Source organism: Pecten maximus, chromosome 5, assembly GCF_902652985.1.
Source record: "Pecten maximus chromosome 5, xPecMax1.1, whole genome shotgun sequence".
In the NCBI taxonomy this organism is placed as follows: domain Eukaryota; kingdom Metazoa; phylum Mollusca; class Bivalvia; order Pectinida; family Pectinidae; genus Pecten; species Pecten maximus.
Genome location: NC_047019.1, coordinates 16416730 through 16433000, shown reverse-complemented (window position 1 = coordinate 16433000; position 16271 = coordinate 16416730). Strand labels below are relative to the sequence as shown.

Genomic DNA, 16271 nt, shown 5'->3' with positions numbered 1-16271 from the left:
TAGCATGCATGGCCTACATGTATCCTGGTTGTTTTAATTTTAATGACTAAATTTAGGCCCATTTACCGTAGCTCTTGTCTTTACACACTTGTTCTTCATTACTTTGAATTCCTTCCTCACACCGAAATCTGCAATAATTACAAAACCTACCAGGAATTTGCAATATCTCCTCATCAATGCGGCACATCACGAATTACAAGGACATTTTTACCGAGACAGAAAAGTAAAATTAATGTCATCGTTTTAAGTCAGACTTGATGTCAGAATTATTTTCTTGCAGTGCTTTGCAAAAAATTCATCACAAAAGATCACTGGCTGATGATTATAAAAGCAACTTCTTGCTGATTTTCACATTTTCAACAGCATGAATATTTTGTGTAAAATGTTTCCTGTTAGCTCTGCATGACTGTATTGCCATGAAATGTGTTCACCTGGCTGTGGAGACCAGTACTTCTCAGACAACAGCTGTGAGGAAGTCATAACAAAACTGCATGTGGGGATGATGACTTTTTTAAACATATGATTTTGGTCAACAGGAGAATGGAAATTTAACTGGCTCAGCAAAATCTATCTGGTGGAGAGAACGTTTTGAGATGGAAGAGTGAACACTACTTATAATTAATAGAACGGTGCTTGATCAATAGAATCAGCCTTTTATAAAGGAAGAATGAACTAGATTACTAGCCCCGAAGATTTCTAATTCTAGATTATCTCCCCCTTTGTTCAGACATATCCTAAGACCAAAATTATACAGCATGATTTTTTTTTACTGATTTGAATATTTTAGAAACGGGGCCAGTCAAGATGAGGAATTAAAAGTATATGTATCCTTAATTACTATCCAGGTCATCAGTGCATGGATCCATGTATCACAGAGATCGATGACAAAACCTTACAGTTATACATATACCTGTGTAGAGGTTACATGAAAACAATTTATGAAAATATCTACACCCTGTTAGTCACCAAATTAGGGGTTTTACTTATTAAAATTGGATTAAATGTCTCAATTTTAATGTTTTCTCTCAAGATACATATATCATGTCATGCACCCAGAATGTCATCTGGAAATTGAAGTTATACCTTTATACTGATCCTGGCTGGCAATACGCCCCCACCGCCAGTAGGAAATCAAGTGATTTTAAAGGGACACTGTTCCTGGCTGGCAATACGCCCCCACCCCCAGTAGGAAATCAAGTGATTTTAAAGGGACACTGTACCTGACTGGCAATACGCCCCCACCCCCAGTAGGAAATCAAGTGATTTTAAAGGGACACTGTACCTGACTGGCAATACGCCCCCACCCCCAGTAGGAAATCAAGTGATTTTAAAGGGACACTGTTCCTGGCTGGCAATACGCCCCCACCCCCAGTAGGAAATCAAGTGATTTTAAAGGGACACTGTACCTGACTGGCAATACGCCCCCAACCCCAGTAGGAAATCAAGTGATTTTAAAGGGTCACTGTACCTGACTGGCAATACGCCCCCACCGCCAGTAGGAAATCAAGTGATTTTAAAGGGATACTGTTCCTGGCTGGCAATACGCCCCCACCCCCAGTAGGAAATCAAGTGATTTTAAAGGGACACTGTACCTGGCTGGCAATACGCCCCCACCACTAGTAGGAAATCAAGTGATTTTAAAGGGACACTGTACCTGGCTGGCAATACGCCCCCACCACTAGTAGGAAATCAAGTGATTTTAAAGGGATGCTGTACCTGACTGGCAATACGCCCCCACTGCTAGTAGGAAATCAAGTGATTTTAAAGGGAGGCGCTTTTTGCTGAATGTAGGGCTGATCCCAAAACAGATTTCATACAATCTTACGTTTTTGGTAATAGAAAATACCTGACATAGGAGAGGTTATTGCTGAACGTTTTGATGTAATTTAAATCTATGGCGACCCTTTAAAATATGTGTTAGACTTCTGTTTGTATTATAGACATTTCCAGTGGTAATTTCTGATGTTTTAGCGATATTTTTTTTACCTTTTTCACTTTGAAAAAATGAGTCCATATATGTATTATGCCAATTTACGGAAAGCACCGGTGAAGTTATGATGCAGTATGCATATCAAGTGAAATCACTGTCATTTAAATGGCTACTCTTGTCACTACTTGTTTTACTGATTAAGCTGAGTGAAATTCTCTTTAGATGATATAAAATTTTCTCACTAGCTATATATTACAGTAGAAAATAAAATGAATGTGTGGAATATTATATTGGAGTTTAAATTGGAATTTATCATATATATTGCTTTTAAGGGAACTCTTCATGTATATTGATACAAATGAAATTTCTCAGATTTGTAAATTGCAATTTATTTTTCATATTCATCATTTTTAATGGGGGGAACAAGGGCATCAGATAATGTATAATTTGTTTCTGAAAATCTTAACATTTGGCAATAGTGACCTAGTTTTAAGCACTTTAAGTCGCCATGTTCAAAATTAAAATAATTTTATTGCTTGAATATATGCCCCAATGTTTATATTTTGTCTACAATGTTTTTTTCATTATTTCAACAGGAAAATCATCCAAGATGTATTTGCACCGAGTGTGACTTTATGGCGGAACATGCGTACATCATCAAAAGACACATGATGCGACACAGTGCCAACGGCTGTACATGCGACTTGTGTGGGAGGGTGTATAAGGTGGGTCTCTTACATGAAAGCATGAATGTAGTACCATATGTCTGTCTTCACCTGTGGATTTCAAAGCTACAGATTGAAGATCTGATGTACCCAACTTTTTACCAATGTACATTATACGTGGTCCTGAGATCCTGTTTGGGAGTTCCTTGGCCTCTGATGATGATAAATATATAGAGTGTCAGCATCTTTCTTGTATTGCCCTTAATCAACCCTTTGAAAACCAGACTTCGTGATGACTGCATAGTCGACCAGATTAGTCTTGACTGGATAGTAGGACCACCTGATTAGTGGTGACAGGAGGGTGGTACCACCAGATTAGTGGTGACAGGAGAGTGGGATCACCAGATTAGTGGTGACGTAGGGTGGTACCACCAAATTAGTGGTGACAGGAGGGTGGTACCACAAGATTAGTGGTGACAGGAGGGTGGTACCACCAGATTAGTGGTGACAGGAGAGTGGGACCACCAGATTAGTGATGACAGGAGGGTGGGACCACCAGATTAGTGGTGACAGGAGGGTGGGACCACCAGATTAGTTGTGACAGGAGAGTGGGACCACCAGATTAGTGGTGACAGGAGAGTGGGACCACCAGATTAGTGGTGACAGGAGGGTGGTACCACCAGATAAGTGGTGACGGAGGGTGGGACCACCAGATTAGTGGTGACAGGAGAGTGGGACCACCAGATTAGTTGTGACAGGAGGGTGGTACCACCAGATTAGTGGTGACAGGAGGGTGGGACCACCAGATTAGTGGTGACAGGAGGGTGGGACCACCAGATTAGTGGTGATAGGAGGGTGGGACCACCAGATTAGTGGTGCGGGAGGGTGGGACCATAAAATTAGTGGTGACAGGAGGGTGGGACCACCAGATTAGTGGTGACAGGAGGGTGGTACCACCAGATTAGTGGTGATAGGAGGGTGGGACCATAAAATTAGTGGTGACAGGAGGGTGGGACCACCAGATTAGTGGTGACAGGAGGGTGGGACCACCAGATTAGTTGTGACAGGAGAGTGGGACCACCAGATTAGTGGTGAGAGGAGAGTGGGACCACCAGATTAGTGGTGACAGGAGGGTGGTACCACCAGATTAGTGGTGACGGAGGGTGGGACCACCAGATTAGTGGTGACAGGAGAGTGGGACCACCAGATTAGTTGTGACAGGAGGGTGGTACCACCAGATTAGTGGTGATAGGAGGGTGGTACCACCAGATTAGTGGTGACAGGAGGGTGGTACCAGCAGATTAGTGGTGATAGAAGGGGTGGGACCACCAGATTAGTGGTGATAGGAGTGTAGGACCACCAGGTTAGTGGTGACAGGAGGGTGGGACCACCAGATTAGTGGTGATAGGAGGGTGGGACCACCAGATTAGTGGTGACAGGAGGGTGGGACCACCAGATTAGTGGTGACAGGAGGTTGGGACCAACAGATTAGTGGTGGCCATGGTAGGAGGGTGGGACCACCAGATTAGTGGTGACAGGAGGGTGGGACCACCAGATTAGTGGTGACAGGTGAGGGTTGGGGGTGGGACCACCAGATTAGTGGTGACAGGAGGGTGGGACCACCAGATTAGTGGTGACAGGAGGGTGGGACCACCAGATTAGTGGTGACAGGAGGGTGGGACCAACAGATTAGTGGTGACAGGAGGGTGGGACCACCAGATTAGTGGTGGCCATGGTAGGAGGGTGGGACCACCAGATTAGTGGTAATTATAAATATGATAGACTGGACAATGGTTTCCTATCTCCACTTCCTCTTTAAATTCAAATATCACGATATTTCCTGTCTAATTACATCAGAGATTTAATCCTGTAAAACATACGTGACTTTATTATATCAAATACTGAAAAAGAATCGCTGTTTGTTTGATGCCAATATGTGTGACTGGTGTGTGTTTGTCTCTACACTTATACTGTAGTGGGAGAAGTGCAACCTAAGAAATACAGGAAATTCAAACTTGTCAGGAATGTTTAGCTTTAGATAAATATCAAGCGGAAAACAGAATATATATTACGTCAACAGAAGGGGAAAAAAGACCACAAAAAAAGTATAGCATGTCCTTTTTACGTCATACACATTTATGATATGACCAGATTACACATACAGTGGGAGACACGCACTGCTCTTGTCTTTTCTGTATACAGTACAACATGGCAAATCGTAATATATACATGTGGGAGCTTATACATGCCATTATGAGAACATTTGCATTAAAAAAAAATATTTAAATGCAGCATGTACAAAAAATTATCTTTTGATCTGCATACCATGATTGCATCAAAGATCGTTTTGTTATTTCTCCTATCAAAGATAGTTTTGTTATTTCTCCTATCAAAGATGGTTTTGTTATTCCTCCAATCAAAGATAGTTTTGTTATTCCTCCAATCAAAGATGGTTTTGTTATTCCTCCAATCGAAGATGGTTTTGTTATTCCTCCAATCAGAGATGGTTTTGTTATTCCTCCAATCAGAGATGGTTTTGTTATTCCTCCAATCAAAGATGGTTTTGTTATTTCTCCAATCAAAGATGGTTTTGTTATTTCTCCAATCAAAGATAGTTTTGTTATTCCTCCAATCAAAGATAGTTTTGTTATTCCTCAAATCAGAGATAGTTTTGTTATTCCTCCAATCAGAGATAGTTTTGTTATTCCTCCAATCAAAGATGGTTTTGTTATTTCTCCAATCAAAGATAGTTTTGTTATTCCTCCAATCAAAGATAGTTTTGTTATTCCTCAAATCAGAGATAGTTTTGTTATTCCTCCAATCAGAGATAGTTTTGTTATTCCTCCAATCAAAGACGGTTTTGTTATTCCTCCAATCAGAGATGGTTTTGTTATTTCTCCAATCAAAGATGGTTTTGTTATTTCTCCAATCAAAGATGGTTTTGTTATTTCTCCAATCAGAGATGGTTTTGTTATTCCTCCAATCAGAGATAGTTTTGTTATTCCTCCAATCAAAGATGGTTTTGTTATTCCTCCAATCAGAGATGGTTTTGTTATTCCTCCAATCAAAGATGGTTTTGTTATTCCTCCAATCAAAGATGGTTTTGTTATTCCTCCAATCAAAGATGGTTTTGTTATTCCTCCAATCAAAGATGGTTTTGTTATTCCTCCAATCAGAGATAGTTTTGTTATTCCTCCAATCAAAGATGGTTTTGTTATTCCTCCAATCAAAGATGGTTTTGTTATTCCTCCAATCAGAGATAGTTTTGTTATTTCTCCAATCAAAGATCAGTTGAATCTGCTGCGATGCTGTTGTTCGTCCTTCTGCATCACTTTTTCTAAAGTTCAAGTGTATTTATCAAACTCAAACTTCATATACTGCTCCCTTATTTAGAGTGCTAGGATAAATATAAGCTTGTAATCTTTTTGGGGGCTATAAGGTCAAAGGTCAAATGTCAAGGTCACTTACGTTAAATAGAAAATTAGTTTCTTGAAGTAGCTCAAAATGCTTCCATATTTAAGTCCTTGTTTATGATTTCTTTTTTGGTTGAAAGGTCAAGGTCACTTACATTGCACTGTATGCATAGAAAATTTGTCCTCGCGAAATCCAAAAGACAAAGGTCAGATGTCAATGTCATCATTACTGAATATGACAAAACACTGCTTGGATAACCCATTAATCAGAGGGACTTGTCTAATTAAACACTTGGTGAGTTTTATGATCATAACACGTGCTACTTTCTTAAGCAGCTTGTTGATCAGTTCATCTCATCACATTTCTGTATTTTTTATCATTTTGAATTGTAATGCATTGAATCATGAATCTTCAGTGCAAGATTATTAAGTAATCATTTTTTCCTGGATAGATGTGCAGTGTTGATAGCATATTGATATTTGAATTTCTGTTTACATATACATGTATGTAGAAAACATATATGAAGTGATACATTTGAATTTACCTGCAATATAAATCTTGTCAACATACCAGACTAACATGGTCTGATTTGTAATTTATATAGCTCTCATCCTTTACAGCTTCCCGTATAATGATATGGGGAAAAAGTATAGACATGAATATGTATATTTCATGTACATAAAAATGCTCAGTTTATGTGAAGCTGTTTAATTACCATACAAATGTTTGTTTGGTTCCACTGTCCACAGGAGAGAAGCTATTCAGTATCCATGTTAATAGTATATGGGAGAGACATCAGTGTCCAAGGGATTATTGGGAGAGATATAATTATTCATGGGACTATTGGGAGACACATCATTGTCCATGGGATTATTGGGAGACACATCATTATTCATGGGATTATTGGGAGACACAACATTGTCCATGGGATTATTGGGAGACACATCATTGTCCAAGGGAATATTGGGAGACACATCATTGTCCATGGGATTATTGGGAGACACATCATTATTCATGGGATTATTGGGAGACACAACATTGTCCATGGGATTATTGGGAGACACATCATTGTCCAAGGGAATATTGGGAGACACATCATTGTCCATGGGATTATTGGGAGACACATCATTGTCCATGGGATCATTGGGAGACACATCATTGTCCATGGGATCATTGGGAGACACATCATTGTTCATGGGATTATTGGGAGACACATCATTGTTCATGGGATCATTGGGAGACACATATTGGAAGACACATCATTGTCCATGGGACTATTTGGAGACACATCATTGTCCATGGGATTATTGGAAGACAAATCATTATTCATGGGATTATTGGGAGACACATCATTGTCCATGGGATTATTGGGAGACACATCATTGTCCATGGGATTATTGGGAGACACATCATTGTCCATGGGATTATTGGGAGACACATCATTGTCCATGGGACTATTGGGAGACACATCATTGTCCATGGGATCATTGGGAGACACAACATTGTTCATGGGATCATTGGGAGACACATCATTGTCCATAGTGTTATAGGGAGAAACATCGATGTAAATGGGATTGTAGAGGTAGGCATCATTATCTATAGGATTATGAGGACACATGTTATTTTCCATGGGATTATGGGGAGACGTGAGTGTAAAGTCATGATGAGATGTGTCCATTTGGCAATCATGGACAATGGCCATGAAAAAAATGAGGGTATGGTAGTGTCCATTGGGGTGTGATAGAAACATCAGCATCTATGGGACTGGGACAGCATAAACAAATATGTGTATCTTTGGTTTCATTGGTGAAAAGTGACATTTCCTCATGTTGTAAGGTTGTAATAAGGGTGCTCTCTTCAATGTCAAGGACATGGTCAGCATAACTAACTATTTTGAGAAAAATAGCTGCACATTATATAATAAATTTGTTATATACCAGATCAAGATGAAAATCCAAAGTGTCAGGCATGAAATAATCTCTAATTATTTCTATTTCATTTTTGTATTCAAGGTCAAGGTCACTATTTTTAGAAACAGTTCATGATTTTTTTTTTTTTTTTAAGTTTGGTACAAATATTGAAATGTCATCATCTGTGTACAAAAAAGGGTGTGTATACAGGGAATAATAGCATATGGAGACAATATTTTAATTCTGACAGAGAATACTTGACATTGTCGGGCACTCCTCGGTAACTAGCTGACTGAAATGTCATCACACAGCCAAAATATGTACACACACCTTTAAATGATATTTGATTGATAAGTTCGTGCAGTGGTAAAACTCCCAGTCCTATATAAGAGCTGTTGCCTGTGCAGTCGAGGATTAAATGTTACGGTGCATTGTAAATGACAGCCAATTTATATGTCTGTCTTTTATTTCTTTCCTATGATGGCTCATTTTATATTTCAATGAAAATATTTACAAGTCAGCTTTGCTCAGCAGTCAATATTTACTGGGGGAAAAAATTATATGAATTTTTTTTCAATGTTACATTGAATAGTGGAATTACTGGTTATATAAACTGAAGTCCAATTTGTATGTCGAGGATTGGGGCCACGGTGGTCGAGTGGATGAGGTGTCCCGACGCTTTATCACTAGCCCTCCACCTCTGGGCTGAGGGTTCAAAACCCATGTAGAACAGTTGCCGGGTACTGACTGCAGTAGGTCAATGGTTTTTCTCTGGGTACTCCGGCTTTTCTATAAACCAATCAAGAATCCCAGTGTTTTCTGATGCTTTTTAACAATATTTCATTCAGAATCATGATATCTAAAACTGAACTAAGTATTGGTAAACTGATGTGTAAGCATTTCAAGTTAACATGCATATATATGGTGTTTACCATATAAAGGAGGAAAGAACATGTTATAGCATGCCTCTAAAGTTAGCAAGGTAGTGTCCTGGTGTCCCTTACCACCACCATCCAATAATACAGCAAAAACACATGAATCACAATTTATCATACTTTTTTACTCTCTATACCAAAATTGATATTCAATCTCTAATCTACCCTGATTTGAAGCAACTGAATGCAAGCTTGCTGTGCTAAAAACAGGATTAACTCCCCTTAGTTTTTTTGTTTTTTTTTTTTTTTAATTTTTTTCTCTTTATAATTAACCAATCCGAATAAAGGGCAGCATCCTGTTCATTTACTTGTAAGTTAAAACGATTAAAATTTGTTACCAGAAGAAATTATTGCAGTGATATTTACTGTTTTATACTTAAATGTCAGCAAGATTTATACGCAAATAATGTTTTACTCTTGTGTATTGTCAAAGTTTATGGACATCATAGTTGATATATAGTTAAAATACTTTTTGCATATATATTGTAATAATATTTTCATTTTTATTTAATTTTTGTTTTTTTTTTTGTTTTTTTAATTTTTAATATCAAATTCGTAATTAGTTAATAAAGTGAACATGGTGAACTTTATTCTTGAGCTATCCCTCCATTCAGACCATATCTGGAAATTCCCTTTCTATTTTTAGATTTATTTTCACTGTGACCCATACTTTCATGACATGAAAACTTGTTCCTACTAAATATAAATTGTGCTCTCACATTAATTCATAGTATAAAATTGGTTGTTTTTTGATAAAAAAAAAAAAATCAGGATGTTAAAGAAAATTTTTGAAATACAGATTTGGGATGAAATTTCATATTTCAAAGGTCAACAGGTGTAAATGTCTAAGTGCAAATGTGATAACACTGAGAGGCTATAAGTTCTCAGCCTATGTATTGCACTTTAGTGTGCTTTGTCAAGTTGGAATGTGATATTTAATATACCGGGTGTTATTTTCTTCTTTCTAGTAAGCTATCTTCATAGCATGTTCAACTTGACGTTAAATTTTACTGAAGTTAATTTGAAATGAAATATTGAAAATCACTACTTCACTTGCTGTCGAATTATTTAAATTTCATTTAAAGTGAAGGCTGTATAGTACAACAAATACAAATGTGCTATTGTTTTAGTTTAATGATGGAAAATTTTAGTGATGGTGACAGCTTTCATGTAGAAATCGGGGTTACAAAAAATACAGTGTATTTTGAGTAATGTGGACTGAAGTATAATGGAGGCTGTTAGCCTCCCTGCTAATGATAGCCATATACATATCATTATTGTGATGAATCAGCTGTGAGGAATTTGTTGTGTATTCAAAATTTCAGCATGGAGATGTCGTCTAGTAATCTAAAATACTGTTAGGAGACTCTAGGCAATATGTCACATTTTCGTGTGTTATTTCACCATAAAGCTCACTGCAATCAAATATAACTATATACACAGGAGCAATGGAATGTCCTTAAGTAATATAACATCACCACAGCTAATATCAAATTCTTTCTGAAAGGAACATTAAACGTCTGATTATAACACATTAAGAAGATATCTGCTTGGTTTTGATATTTTCCAAATGTAATATAATGCAGGTTTAGTGGTACCAGTGTGTGTATAACCTACTTGACAACTTTTGACTGATCAGATCAGTATCCTGTTTTAGGGGACTATCTCAGCCCAGCTGTCTGATGGAGATTCATAACCTATTCAGTTTGTACAAGGCTGGCATGTTGTACAGAAAACTTCAGTTTGTGTGGGTCAAGGGATCACTAAATTTATGATTACGTCACTTTATGAGGTAAAAAGGAGGACACTTTTGAATCATTCCAATCATACACCCACTAATCCGAAAGCCAGCTTAGATGGAACAGGTATTCACCGATAGTCTGAATAAATCAAGTATAATCTACCCACTCACTAGACAGAAGATTTACTCAAGTCAAAAGGTCAAATAGACCATGTATATACTGGATGGGAATTACCCATCCACCCACTGATCCAATAACTTATAGCTGGAACAGGAATGCCCACTCACTAGAGGGAAGTCTTACTTGTCTAGAAGTCCAGTTTTGTTCCATATGTATGGAACAAGAATAGTCCATCCACCCTCTCACTACACAGAAGTCAATAGTCCATAGATACATACACTTATTCTAATTGGATGTTAGATTAACAAACAAATGGCCAGCACATGCTGGTTTGCAATCTTATGCACATTATACATAATTTTTGAAGAGAACATTAATTGCATATCCAGGAAAATTAAGGAAATTTTGAATCAGTTTGGTTCTAAATTGACAGTGTTGTATGCCTCTGACATGAAATTACTTAGATCATTAAGCATTTTTTGTCTTTTTGTCCTTCCTATATGTTTCTCAGGAAACGGGTGCTTCTGGCCATGGGTTGTTTAGATATGTTGATGCCTATCAAAGTTTTGTTTTTCAATTTTAACATGTTGTTTGAATATTATCTTTTCTCTTCTTTCTTACAAACTTTCTTCTTCCTAATGTCTCCCTTGACAATGCCTCACTTTTAGCCTTTAGTTGAGCGTTCGCCCCTGTGAGGAAGGCTTTGAGTTCTGTCCCCTGGCCGAGACATACCAGAGTCTTTAAAAATGGTAGTTGCTACTCCTGCTTAGCGCTCAGCATATAAGGAGTGGGATGACTGATTCACCTGTTGTTAGTATAATGTGACCGGGTGGGGTGTCCTACTGGGTGTCTTCGGCAGTATGCTTCAGTGAGGTAGCACTATAAATCGGCAAAAGTTCCAGACTACCGCAAGGAGACTTCACACAAACATACTGCAGCCTCCCGAAACACACATACGCACTCACCACACGCATACATGTCACACGCACGGGAGGCTGTCCTTAAATGACCTTAGCTGTTAATAGGACATTAAACAAAATAAACCAAACCAAACCAATTGATATATATACAGGTTTTGTTTAGGGAATTACAAACTTTTAATGGCAATATTTGAGAAAATATTGCAAATTTATAATCAAACTAATGCTACAATTTAATATTCATGTCTTTTTCTCATTGGGAATCATTAACCCACCACATAATCGGTCGTTTCCTATTAAATTCAAGGAATTAATTAGAGTATTTGTAGATTTTGAAATTATATAAAGCCTCTTTGCATGCTGACGTTTGGGTGGAAGCTGGATTCATTGTTGTTGTTTTTTACAGAATGTTTCTGGATTATTTTGGATGTTTATATTGATATAAATAAACACTCAAACGGGAAATAGAGGGAGAAACTGTCACGCCATTAATTATTACCAGTGCATGCGAACACTATGATGTATCAAATTTATTCTGTTACAGGATCATTATATCCTGAAAATGCATATCAAGATGGTACATATGCCAGCCGAGATCCTGTTCGAATGCACAGTCTGCTCCAAGAAGTTCACAAGAAAGGCCCACCTGAAGCGCCACTTACGGATCCATGAGCCTGAAAAACCATTCAAATGCCCTCATTGTGATTACAGGTACGCAGGTGTAACTCGTTATCATAGTTATCACTCACTAGGTGACTGGGACAGGTACAGGTGTATCTTCTATTCATCTTGATGTAGACATGTACTTAAAGAACTTACACATTCCTCATCAGTCATACCTGTAGGCAAACAATTTGAAGTTTAAAAGTCCATCTTCATAAGGCTTCAGGATGTGTAAAGTCTTTGAATTCTGTTGTGTGGCCTTGAAAATTCTTCAATGCGGTATCTGGTCTTGAGAAGTCCTTGAATTTATGCCAAACTTATATATCATAATTTCATTCAATCATTTATGACCTCAAGAAAATTGACAGATCAATACTGATCCTAATAAGCATAAATTATGTGTAGGGCTTATAATGTATGACTATAATATTTTAAATTCTTAACGAAAAGTGTTGAAAGGTGACTTCAAAATCTGAATAGAAATTTCTTAGAAAATAAAATTGTGGTCTTGGAAAGGATTTGACCATATCTCTATGTGTCCTGTCTTGTCCTTATACAATCTAGCTACATTTCACAAGTTCAAGGTCACTGCTATATATTATAAAGATCTGGTTTTCATACCTCTTAATCTCTTTTATATAAAAATGTACACAAGTGTTCAGTACTAATAGATATATCAAACTCATTTTAGGGTCATGATTCCAAGGTCAACTTGACTGTTACTATAAATAGAAATTGTGATTTAGATGGCAAAGCCCAATAGAAGTTTGTATTTTTTATTAGCTCACCTGGCCCGAAGGGCCGGTGAGCTTATGCCATGGTGCAGCGTCCGTCGTCCGGCGTCCGGCGTCCGTCGTCCGTCAACTTTTTCTTTAAATCGCTACTAGTCATAAAGTATTGAATGGATTTTCACCAAATTTGGTCAGGAACATCCTTGGGGGAAGGGGAACAGAGTTTGTATACAGTTTTACTCTGAACCCCCAGGGGCCTGAGGGGCGGGGCCAAATAGGGGAAATAGGGTTAATCCTTTAAATCGCTACTTGTCATAAAGTTATGAATGAATTTGAACCAAATTTGGTCAGGAACATCCTTGGCAGAAGGTGAACAGAGTTTGTATAAATTTTTACTCTGAACCCCCAGGGGCCTGAGGGGCGGGGCCAAATAGGGGAAATAGGGTTACTCCTTTACATCGCTACTAGTCATAAAGTTATGAATGAATTTGAACCAAATTTGGCCAGGAACATCCTTGGCAGAAGGGGAACAGAGTTTGTATAAATTTTTACTCTGAACCCCTAGGGACCTGAGGGGCGGGGCCAAATAGGGGAAATAGGGTTACTCCTTTAAATCGCTACTAGTCATAAAGTTATGAATGAATTTGAACCAAATTTGGTCAGTGACATCCTTGGCAGAAAGGGAACAGAGTTTGTATAAATTTTTACTCTGAACCCCCAGGGGCCTGAGGGGCGGGGCCAAATAGGGGAAATAGGGTTACTCCTTTAAATCGCTACTAGTCATAAAGTTATGAATGAATTTGAACCAAATTTGGTCAGGAACATCCTTGGCAGAAGGGGAACAGAGTTTGTATAAATTTTTACTCTGAACCCCTAGGGACCTGAGAGGCGGGGCCAAATAGGGGAAATAGGGTTACTCCTTTAAATCGCTACTAGTCATAAAGTTATTAATGAATTTGAACCAAATTTGGTCAGGAACATTCTTGGCAGAAGGTGAACAGAGTTTGTATAAATTTTTACTCTGAACCCCAAGGGGCCTGAGGGGCGGGGCCAAATAGGGGAAATAGGGTTACTCCTTTAAATCGCTACTAGTCATAAAGTTATGAATGAATTTTAACCAAATTCGGTCAGTAACATCCTTGGCAGAAGGGGAACAGAGTTTGTATAAATTTTTACACTGAACCCCCAGGGGCCTGAGGGACGGGGCCAAATAGGGGAAATAGGGTTACTCCTTTAAATCGCTACTAGTCATAAAGTTATGAATGAATTTGAACCAAATTTGGTCAGGAACATCCTTGGCAGAAGGGGAACAGAGTTTGCATAAATTTTTACTCTGAACCCCTAGGGACCTGATCATGAGGGGCGGGGCCAAATAGGGGAAATAGGGTTACTCCTTTAAATCGCTACTAGTCATAAAGTTATGAATGAATTTGAACCAAATTTGGTCAGGAACATCCTTGGTAGAAGGGGAACATACTTTGTATAAATTTTTACTCTTAACCCCTAGGGACCTGAGGGGCGGGGCCAAATAGGGAAATAGGGGTTTATCCTTTAAATCGCTATTATTCATAAAGTTATTAATGGATTTGAACCAAATTTGGTCTGGAATATTCTTACGGGAAGGGGGAAAGAGAGTTTATATAAATATTGACTCTGACCACCAAGGGGCCTGAAGGGAGGGGCCAAATAGGGGAAATAGAGATTTGAGTTTTAAATGGATTTGAACCCAATTTGGTCAGAAACATCCGTGGTGATGGGGGAACAGATTTTGCATAAATGGTTACTGTGACCCTCAATCCCATAACTATGTATAGTAACGCTGGGCATTAAGGGATAAACACAATTCTTATGTAAACATAGGCCAAAGGGTTTTCCCCACCCTAAGGGACTTAGTTTCTTTAAACACCATTATGTTGTAAAAAATAATCCATATGGTCTTTCAGAGAGTACATTTTTAGGTCACCTGAGACAAAGTCTCAAGTGACCTATTCTAATCCCCTTTTGTCCGTCGTCGTGCGTCGTGCGTCGTCCGTCGTCCGTCGTGCGTCCGTAAACAATTTACATTTTCGACTTCTTCTCCAAAACTCACAAACCAAATTCTATGAAATTTGGCAGGAAGCTTCTATGGCTATATGTCAACCAAAATTGTAAATTATATGGTCCCCACCCCCCAGGGGCCTGAGGGGCGGGGCCAAAAAGGGTCAAATTGACTAAAACTTCAAAAATCTTCTTCTCTACTCTCAGATATGCTGGAATCAAACACTCTTCATAGTTGGAAGGGTCTTAAGGTGTTTTACCAAAATTGTAAATTTCATGACCCAGGGGTTTCACGTTTGCCCCTGGGGAGGGGCTAAACTTTACTATAGTTTATATAGGGAGATCACATTTTTGACTTTAATTTATTTTATTTCTATTGGAATTCATTCTAATTTTGTAAACATTGTCAGCATAGGATGGCAGTTTGATGGCATGCACATGTTGGCCCTGGCTGACCCCCAGGGGCTGATGGGCGGGGCTAAAAAGGGCCAAATTGACCGATATTTCACAAATCTTCTTCTCTACTCTCAGATATGATAGAATCAAATTAATACACTTAATAGATGGCTGGGTTTGAAGGTGCTTTACCAAAATTGTGAATTTCATGACCCTGGGGTCTCAAGTTTGCCCCTGGGGCGGGGCTAAACTTTACTATAGTTTATATAGGGAAATAACATTTTTTACTTTTATTTGTTTTATTTCTATTGGAATTCATTCTAATTTTGTAAACATTGTCAGCATAGGATGGCAGTTTGATGGCATGCACATGTTGGCCCTGGCTGACCCCCAGGGGCTGATGGGCGGGGCTAAAAAGGGCCAAATTGACCGATATTTCACAAATCTTCTTCTCTACTCTCAGATATGATAGAATCAAATTAATACACTTAATAGATGGCTGGGTTTGAAGGTGCTTTACCAAAATTGTGAATTTCATGACCCTGGGGTCTCAAGTTTGCCCCTTGGGCGGGGCTAAACTTTACTATAGTTTATATAGGGAAATAACATTTTTTACTTTTATTTGTTTTATTGCTATTGGAATTCATTCTAATTTTGTAACCATTGTCAGCATTGGATGACAGTTTGAAGGCATGCACATGTTGGCCCTGACTGACCCCCCCCCGGGGCTGATGGACAGGGTTAAAAAGGGTCAAATTGACTGAAATTTAAAAAATCTTCTTCTCAAGACTGAACTAAGGTGGAATCA

General features: G+C 38.4%; 1 protein-coding gene across 3 annotated transcripts in view; it reads left to right on the top strand.

Moving 5' to 3' along the window:
* Positions 1-16271, top strand: part of LOC117327320 — a 120453-nt gene that overhangs the window by 33973 nt on the left and 70209 nt on the right. For all 3 annotated transcript variants that reach the window (XM_033884247.1, XM_033884249.1, XM_033884248.1), the window contains exons 13-14: positions 2527-2655; positions 12181-12347. In XM_033884247.1, the coding sequence (XP_033740138.1) occupies positions 2527-2655; positions 12181-12347 (296 nt within the window). The remainder of the gene's footprint in view (positions 1-2526; positions 2656-12180; positions 12348-16271) is intronic.